The following is a 9573-nucleotide window of genomic DNA, read 5'->3' on the forward strand; positions in this document are numbered from 1 at the left end:
GGTGATTTTGTGAGGGGCTTAATACTCTGAGCAAGATAGTTCTCACTGTACAAATAGCTCCTTAGCTCTTGAAGCACGGACAGGATTTGGGTTTTTTGGGAGTGGAGGGATGACAACAATGTTGGGATAGTATAGTGATCAAACTCAGGATACAAAGATTAGTTTCTGACCTCATTTATGATAACAGAAGCTTTAGATCTCCCTGTGCTCCAAAGCAATTTATCCAATAACAATTGTGTTGCTCCTGAGAGATTCATTTCTTTGAGATTCTGAAGGCTTTTGGCTTCCAAGTTTTCCTAGAAAGGTGTACAGGCTCTAAGCAATGGTTGGGTAAGTTGGTGTGGGAAGAACAGCTGGGTTTGGGTTCATGGCCCAAACAGAATCTGGGGCTCAGGGATTAGCATCCCTGTCCAAGACCAGTTCTGGGGCCTATAATAGGCAGACATGGGGCAAAGGTGGGAAGAAGGCAGGAAAGGGCCCAATGATTCTATTAGGAAGCAATCAAAGGCTCATTGATTCAGATCATCAGAGATAGAGGGTCCCTTCCAGGTCATCCTGTTTAATCCCTTTATTTTACAGATGAAGAAAATGGAAGTGGAAGTACTTGTCTGAGGTTACACATGCAGTCAGAATTTGAACTCAGGACCTCTGACTCCAGAGCCAGAATTCTGTGTATTAGGCCATATGGGCCCAGTGAAATGAAGCGCCTTGCCCAAGACTACACAGGAATCGAGATGCTGAGGGATGATTGGAGTCCAAGGTCTCTGACACTGAACCTTTTATCCCCTACCAGGTTTTCTCAGAGGATCATGTCTTTCCTCTAAAAGTAGGGGTCCCAGTTCCAGTTTGGAGAAACCCATAGCGATAGCCATGCACCATATTGGACCTGAGTCTTGAGCCAAAACCTGATTGTATTCTAAAAACGTGAGCTGCTTTGCCAGGGCTTTCCATGGAGGGCCCTGGGGAGTCTTGCCTTAAGGACCCAGCTTAGTCCGTCTTCATCCTGGCTATATCCACAGTATGTTCCAACTTCCTGAGTTTCACCAGATCAGATAGAAGTCAATGGATCCTCCCTAAGACTCCTCGAATCCAAGGGCCTGGCCCTGCCAAATAGGTGAAATAGCATTCAGTGGGGTGGGCTTGGAGCAGAAAAAGCTGAGTTCAAATCACAAACTGTGTAATCCTGGACACGTCACTTAACAGTCTCTCTGTTACCTTGTCTGTAAAATGGCAACAACAATAATAATAACAATGATATAATAATGACAGCAAGTTCCTTCCAGGGTTCTTGTGGAGATAATATTTTAAAACACTTTGCAAACCTTAAAATTAGTTGTTGTTGTTATTAGCAGATATTTGAATGGATTTGTGAAATATTGTCCAGATTTCCCTCTCCCCTTTTGTAGTAGCCCTAGTGCTTAGTCCCCAAGCGGACTGGCCCCATCCCCTTTCAAGTGCTAGGTCTTAAGGCCTAGGGTGGGGTTGAGACCCAGCCTCCCTCCCCCCCTCCAACCTCCCCAAAGGAACCTGAACTGGGCATCTGCAGGGCCAGACTCCAAGCCGAGGAGAAGCAGCTGGTGAAGGAGAAACTGGTGATGGTGGAGGAGGTGGGGGCCTGGCAGGTAGGAGAGGGAGGGGCTGAGGGCTTCTGTGTGTGTGTGTGTGTGTGTGTGTGTGTGCACCTGTATGCCAGGAGGGGGCACCGGCTCCACTCCAGAACGCCCACAGGCCAGGACTTTCTGCTCCCACTCCTGGACAGACTCTCTCCTTTTCTACCCCAGGAGGATGTAGAGCTGAGTGAGGGGAGTGGCCCCTGGGAGGAAGGGGCCCAGGCCAGCCACACATAGACTGCTCCCTTATCCTTTCCTTGCCTTCCCCCAATTCCATCCCATAAAGAGTGCAACAACAGCTACCTTTCCCCCTGCTTTGGTGTATTGTTCTCCCCGTTCGATTATAAGCTCAGACTTTCCTTCTTCCTTCTTCTCTCCCTTCTTCCTCCCTCCCTCCCTCCCCTTCTTCCCTCCTTCCTTCCTTCCTCCCTTCCCAGGTTCTTCTGAGTTCAGGGACAGTGCTCTAGCCATCTAGCTGCCCCAGCTGTTTTTCTTTATCGTATTTTTATCCCCATTACTTAGCACCGTGCCCGACACATAGTAGGCATTTAATAAATGTTTTTTGACTGACTGGCCAGATCTAAGACCCCGGTGTGATCCAATTCTCACTTTTTCCCGTAGCCACTGAAGGTAAGAGAATTCAGCTAATGCTGGGAGAGGGGCTGGAAGTAGCTTTATTCATTAAAATCAGAAAATGTCCACTCTGAAGGCAATGGAAATCAGAGTCCTGGCTTTTCCTTTTCTCTTGCAGGGGAGCCCCAACTTTTCATATTTCCCTCCACTAGCTAGATGGTGTCTGGTTGATTTCCAGGGCTCTCAGAGTTGGAAGTCTGGAAAGACGACAACTTTGAGGACAGGAAATTCAGGATACTGGTCAGGAAGTCTTGGGGTTGGTCAACATGGATCCAGTGGCCAGCCTTTGGGATAGTCAGAACCTGGGCTTGAGGGAAAAGACGCTTGATCTCAGGATAGTCATGAGGCCTGTGGGGAGAAGAGAGTAGAAAAGGCAAAATCCAAGTGAGTCAGAAAGAGGCATGAGTATTGAGCCATGGGATATGAGTGATAGAAATCTTAAGAACAGATTGGGAGCTTGGAGGGTGAGAGTGGAAGGGAAGATCCAAACACAAACCGCCATTGCTCAAAACCACGGCAGTGGACAACTCCACTGGCCTCCAGGGGAGAAGGATCGGGGAGATTAGGGCTGCCCCCCTCATCCCCGACCTCTGCCTTACTGAATCACAGGTGAGTTGGCGCCTCTCAGGAAAAGCGTGGGGCCAGAGTAGGATCCCTGAATTTGTGGGAAGTCCATTAAGTTGTCCACCTGCCGGCTCAGAACTTCGCTATTGACCTTCCACACGTATTGCCCATCGACCATGATCAGATTGTTGAGCAAATATTGCCGAATTCTCGGATTCTGCAGGAGAATCTGGGCTCAGCTTGAGGACTCCCCTCACTCCTTTCCCCTTTTCAGACTCTCCAGGTATACCCTTTCCTCACCTCATCCCATCCCATGCTACCCCACTTCATTCCCTACCATCCCATCCCAGGCCAGCTTCTGATGACATCTTCCTTTTCTAATCTTGCCCTACATCCACATCTGGGACACCTTTTGCCGCTTCCCCAGGCGCTTATTCCATCTAAGACTTGCTTTTTGTACTTCCCCCCGACATCTTCCCCCCATACTCCTGCGGACCTCAAACCCAAAGGGCTGTTGGGGGCCACTTCAGTTCATTTCCACCCCCGGGGACCCTGGGGGAGGAGGAGAGGGAATTACCTGGATGCTTTGGCTGAGCTGCTCGTCAGCTAATTGTTGGGCCTTGGAGAAAGACAGCTCTTTGGGGATCTTTAGTGACTTCATGTTTTCTATGTAGGTCGAGGCTTTTGGGAAGGCTGTGGTCACAGTTGGGCTGATATCCAAAGGAATTAGGCGTTCCACTAGCTCAGGCTGAGGGGAAAACCCACCGCAGGTGACCTCTCAGGGATGGCATTAGGGCAGAGGGAATGGGGCAAGGTTCTGAAAGGGTGTTAAGGGGCCATGGAGGTCAAAGATGGAGAATTCATGACTCATATCAGAGTCTTGTGGTGATGGATGTCACTCCTCCTGTTCTTGTGGAGGGCTGTTTAATGGGAATAGTTTGTAGCCACAATTTTTCTCGCAGTCTATCAGAGGTGTGAGTGTGTGTGAGTGCGTGTATGTGTGAGTGTGTGTGAGTGTGTGTGTGAGTGTGAGTGTGTCTGTGTGCATGTGTGTGCAAGTGTGTGCATGTGTGCATGAGTGAGTGTGAGTGGACTGTATGAAGGAACCCTCCTGTATCCCACCAGATCCAAGTTCTCTGACCCCAGTCCCACTGCTCCCATTTTGGAAATATCGAGTGCTGCCATCCTGAAGTAAGGTGATGCTTTGTCCCCTGGTCTTAGTGGGGCATCCTCACCTTCCGAAGTGCCAGGACCATGGCTGTCTTGCCCCCCATGCAGTGCCCGAGGAGGACACAAGGAGCAAGTCCTAGTTTTAACAGGAGAGCTTCCACGTCCGCACTCATGGCCTCGTAGCTGCAATCCGGATCTGAAGGGCTGTCCCTGTGGTTCCGGGCATCTATGGTCAGCACCTGAAGGGGGTGGGAACTTGAACTGTCAGTCTCCTTACCTACTTCCCTTCTCCCTAGCCTGGAGCTTCAGAAGTAGGCTCCAATTCTTTTTCTTTTTTTTTTTTTTCCTGATATAATTGGGGTTAAGTGACTTGCCTGGGGTCACATAGCCAGGAAGTGTTAAGTGTCTGAGGTTGGATTTGAACTCAGGTCCTCCTGACTTCAGAGCTGGTGCTCTCTCCACTGCGCCACCTAGCTGCACCAGCAGGTGCCAATTCTTAATGGATCATAGACTTAGGAATCGAAAGAACTTCAGGCTCCAACTTCACTCAGGTAGTTCAGCTCCTTACCCAAGAATACAAGTAAGGAGAACCGAGGCATCTAACTCCCAAGCCGTGCACTGGGTATATGGTGACAAACGGAAGGAAGAATTGGGGGAAAGGGAAGACCCGAAAGCAAAGTTGGACATGTGAAGCTAAGAACATCTGATACAAAAATGCATCCTAACAGTGACAATAGCCAGGACTTCCGGGCAAGAAGACGCATCTCCCTGAGTTCAAATGTGGCCTCAGACGCTTCTTAGCTTCCTAGCTACCTGACCCTAGACAAGTCACTTCACCTTGGCTGCCTCAGTTTCCTCATCTGTAAATGAGCTGGAGAAGAAAGTGGCCAACCACTTCAGTATCTGCCAAGAAAACCCCAAAGAAAATCCTTGACAGAAACAATTCAAGAACAGACCCCCACCCCTTCCAAGCTGATTCTTCTGTGCTCATTGTCTCACTGCCATCCTAATGATTTCTAATGGTTTTTGCTCTGCGAATCCCTTTCAACCAAAAAAAAAAGTCCGTTATGAACCTCCAGGGCAATTTAATCAATGACTCATAATATTCACCAACAATTATTTTTGCTTTTGGCGTCATCGAATAATTTTTAATGTCATCATGGTGAACCACCAAATGGGAACTGCTGTGGAGTGAAGAATGGATGATCCGGCCTCTACACCCTGACTACCCTGTCGCTGCCTGTTGTCTTCTGGATGGTACTCCTGGTGTGATCCCTCCCCCGCCATTGGTAGCCCACACTAGGTGCTTCTGCTCTTCTGAATAGGATGATGAAAGCTCCCAACAACGCTGTAATTGTGGGATCGAGAAGGTACCTGTGTTATAGGCAGGTCTCTTAGAATCCCAGAAAGGTCAATCTAATCCTGTGTGCACATACCCAAGAACTTTAAGCCAAGTTAGTTTCAACTTGAAGACCTCTGGGGTAAGGAGGACTCACTACCTTCCACGGTGGCCCATCCCCCTTCTTGGGGTCTGTCCCATCATGCCCAATGAATAAGGACCAACTGTTCCTGGACAAGAGCTCTTATTTCAGCCCCTTCTCTCCCTCCCCTCTTTCCCCCATTTTATTTCTCCTCACCACCCACCACCACTCGCCTCCCCGCAACAACCTTTGTCCCTTTTCTCAGCTTTTACCCGATTGCTATTATTTGGGATTTTCTTTTCTTACCTTCCTGCCTGTCTGCTCTGCCAGGGCTTTGGCCTCGGACTCAAAGTTGATTTTACTGCCGAAGAGCCCATGTAGGAAGACCAGGGGTGGGTGGCTGTCGTGACCTTCCAGTAGCTTGTAGGAGAGTGGAACTGTCCTGGTCAAGAAGAAGAGAGAGATGGATAAACGGAGTAGGGAAGGTGGCTCAGAGTGCACACCTGTAGGGATAAATAGGAGACGGGAGTTCCTTGCCACAGACTTTCATTGACCTATTCCTTTGGGTCTGCCTATGGGGAGGAGGGATCTGGGATAGCAGGGATGAGACCCAGGGCAAGGAACGCTACAGGGAAGACAAGGTCAGTCTAGGAGGAGCAGGATGGAGGGGATCAAGATTTTTCTTATCTTACCTTGGACCATTGCTACTACACATGGCCTGAATCAGAAAGGAGCCTGAGAGGAGCTTGCTCGGACCCTGGCAAGGCACTGGGGTCATCCCAGTCTCTCGGAGACAGCGAATCCAGGTTCTGGTCCAACACCACATCCTCTGCTCAGTCCTTGTCCACAAGTCTTTGATTAGGGCGATACTGAACAGTGGTAGTATATATCCACCTGCCCCACAGAGCCCCACCTCAAACCCTCCTTCCTCCTCCTTTTCCCCTAATCCTTTGTTTCTCAATCCCAGAAAGCCCTTGGGATGGAGCAGGGGTAGGGCCACTGAGTTTAGAGATTACCCTCCCTAAACATAAATTTATCTACTACCATCATCTGAGGGATCCTAGGATGACACAGGAAAAGGGGAGCACTTTAGGGTATCTGAGGTGGGTGAAAAATTATGTCATTGAGTAGTGATGAAAGTTGATTTAACTTAGCGTAAAAATTAATAGCATTAAAGCCAGTTAAATCAACTATTAATTTTTATGCTAAGACTTTACAATTTATAATGGATTTCATTTCAATGTCTTTTTAAGAGAAGGGATTAATTGGAACAATGTGGTTGTTAAACGTGTTTTTCATATTGCTTAGTAACTCTTTGGATTTAACCACCTAAGAGTGACATCTTAAAATCTAGTTTTCATCTTATGTGGGCCATTGTGGGGAAACAAAATTCAATATTTAAGAGATTAGTAGCATGCTTAGATGGCATGAATGCTCCTATAAGGAGGAGAAGTTGGCAGATTTGATCTATTGGTCATTTTACCATTAATTTGTATTGAGATTTGGGTCACGCCACAATTTTTTGGCCAACCTTGTTTTCCATTCTGCCCAGTGTTTGCAAAATACTTTGAGATCCTTGTTTGAAAGGTACTACACATGTGAAAAACATTACAATAATATTCTAATTATTAAATACTTATGATGTTACATAATATAGCCCAATATATAGAACTTCTTCTAAAGGAATATTTGTGTCTTGAAAAAAATTATATGTATATGTATATATAACATATGTGTATGTATGTATTTATTATGTATGTACACATATACTTAATTATTTGCTATCAGAGTTTTGTTTTTGTTTTCTGTTTTCTTTTTAATTGGGGGTAGAAGATAGAGAAAATAGATTTAAAACTACTTTCTGGAGTTTTCTTAGGAATCAAAGTCAAATCGACTCACTGGCCCACAGTTTGTAGATTTTACTCTCATCCCTTTTCTGAAAGATATGGTGACATTTGCTGTTCTCGAGTTCTGTGACACTTCTCTCATTACCCATATAATTTCAAAGATCTTTGGTGCTCCGAGCAATCATATCCTTTGGTTCTTTGTGTACCCTGGGATTTAGTCTGTCTGAGCCTGGTGATTTGAGCTAATCCAAGATGGCGTTCTTTTACTCTGTTCATACTTATGCTGGGCTTCAATTTCCAACTAATCATTTTTGGTCTAAAGATCATTCTCTTTGACAGAAACAGACAAACAAGTCTATAAAAACCAAGCAAAAGATCAGTCAGTCATCAAACATTTATTAAGCACCTACTTTGTGCTGTGTACTGTACTTTACATATATAAAGATATAAAGAAAAGCCAAAGAGAGTTCCTGCCTTCCAGAAGCTCACAGGGGAAGACAACGTGGAAGCAAGTATGTGCAAATAAGACAGACAGGATCAGGATCTCCAGGGAATAATCCTTGGGGAAGTGGTTTCTTTCAGTAGACATCAACACTGCTGCTGCCCCGAGACTCCAGGGCACTCTGGTGGTCTTGGTGGAGGGGTACGGGCACTTGTTGGCTGCAGAAACTGTCAGCCTGGAAGTTGCAAGGCTGAGGAACAGGGATGCTGGTGCCTGATAGAATCCTTTCATGGGAAAGAGTCTGGTTCCCACCTGTTATCGTGGGTGTTGTTTTTTGGTGTTCCTTTGGATCGACAACTTCCATCCATCTGTTCTGTCTGGTGTTTTCAGGTTTGTGACGTTTCGGCGCCTGTCTCACTATCTTGCACCCATTCTTACCTCCTAGAATTTTTGGCTCTACTAAATGGACTACTGAGCAACAGCAAAGATTCCATGACATTAGCCGCAATCTAGTAACAACACGATGCTGAACAGTTGGCTGCTGGAGATGCTTCTTCACACATAAGGAAGAAAAAGCTAAAGTGTGTCTCAGGGCCCCCCATCACTTCTCTTGTTTCAGTGGCTTGTTTCCTCCCCTACCATATTGTGACCTTCTTACTGCTACTTCCTGGACTAAACCAACATTTCGGAGAATAGTGGGATGGCCCAAAGGGAGATGCATGAGCTCCTCAAACAGAAGGGGAAGAAAAATCAATGACACATTTACTTTATGCCTATGATTGACAGTGGAGTTACTTTCAAGGAAAAGATTGAGAGCTTTGGACAATTGCAGCCATTACTGCGCCAATCAGGGAAAGGATAAAAGCAGTTCTTAATTTCATCAGACCTTCTGAAGCAAACAAGTGCTCCTCTTCCTCATGGCATAGAATTGGACAATATGGCTTTAATTTCTTTTTTCATTGACAGTAAGTTCACCCTTTTCATTTTTGATGATGGCAATTTGGTTTTTTTCTTTCCTTTTTCTAATCAAATAAACCAAAGATTTATCTATTTTGTTTTTCCTCCCCCCCATAAAACCAACTCCTACTTTTATTAATTAGTTCAATAGTTTTCTTAGTTTCAATTTTATTACTCTCTCCTTTGAGTTTCAGAAACAAGTGTTACTTTTCAAAGATGATAGAATCATGGAAGCTTAAATTTAGAGTTAGAAGGGACCTTTAAAGCAAAGTCAAGCTTCCATGTTTTTACTGATTAGGAAACTGAGGTTTCCAGGTCTTTCAGATTCTAATTCTTTACTCTAGCCACCTAGATGCCCCATAATAAGAATAATTCTTTGAAATTTTCAGTAAGATTGTTGAGGTTGGGAAAGGGACCCCAAAAGTTTGGAGTCACAGACTGGTGTCACGAGGTGTCTCAAAAGAATTTGTATGCTTGGACCCATTTCCTGGTCAAGGGACAAAGTTTATTGTAATTGTAACGCCATCACAGAGGACTAAATTCCAAGAGAATTTAGTAGAGAAACAGAGGCAAGGAGACATATTTATCTAGTTCTTCATGTTATTTTTATGCTAATTTTATGACCAGATAGAGTGGGACCAAGGAGTGATGTCAGGAATTTGATTCTCACTGACCAGCAGATTATCTATCTTCTATCTATCTGAGGAGAGGTCTATTCAGAATCAGATAGATTGCTATTCTTAGACTGGGTGTGGGAGTTTCCTGAGGCAGATTCCAAAGCCAGAAGATTTAGAATTACTGATTTATTGTTAGAACAGAAGCCCCACTAAGGTCAGGAGATCTCAAAATCTTTGCTATCTTCCCTAGAAGTTATTACATCAAGATTTAACCTCTGACACATCTTACATGAATACTGATAAACCATTGTT

The 9573-nt window shown here is 45.4% G+C and overlaps 1 protein-coding gene and 1 pseudogene across 1 annotated transcript; one reads left to right on the plus strand and one right to left on the minus strand.

Moving 5' to 3' along the window:
- Positions 1-2395: 2395 nt before the first annotated feature.
- Positions 2396-6100, minus strand: LOC127561199 (protein ABHD11-like). The gene is made up of 6 exons (XM_051996483.1): positions 6091-6100; positions 5705-5901; positions 4043-4216; positions 3385-3555; positions 2843-3024; positions 2396-2591 (listed from the first exon to the last, which is right to left on the minus strand). Exons 1-6 carry the CDS (start codon positions 6098-6100, stop codon positions 2396-2398), a joined length of 930 nt encoding a protein of 309 aa, XP_051852443.1.
- A 1801-nt stretch (positions 6101-7901) lies between these two features.
- On the plus strand, positions 7902-8444 carry LOC127562461 (ADP-ribosylation factor-like protein 6-interacting protein 1; annotated as a pseudogene).
- Positions 8445-9573: the final 1129 nt, after the last annotated feature.

This window comes from Antechinus flavipes, chromosome 4 (genome assembly GCF_016432865.1).
Source record: "Antechinus flavipes isolate AdamAnt ecotype Samford, QLD, Australia chromosome 4, AdamAnt_v2, whole genome shotgun sequence".
NCBI lineage: Eukaryota > Metazoa > Chordata > Mammalia > Dasyuromorphia > Dasyuridae > Antechinus > Antechinus flavipes.

Excerpts from the sequence above, each read along its gene's own strand:
- LOC127561199 (XM_051996483.1), bottom strand. Across the intron at positions 3,556-4,042 it reads TGGTCCTGGCACTTCGGAAG|CCTGAGCTAGTGGAACGCCT; the intron begins GTGAGGATGCCC and ends TTTTCCCCTCAG. Across the intron at positions 2,592-2,842 it reads GCCAACTCACCTGTGATTCA|GCCTCATGACTATCCTGAGA; the intron begins GTAAGGCAGAGG and ends TTCTCCCCACAG.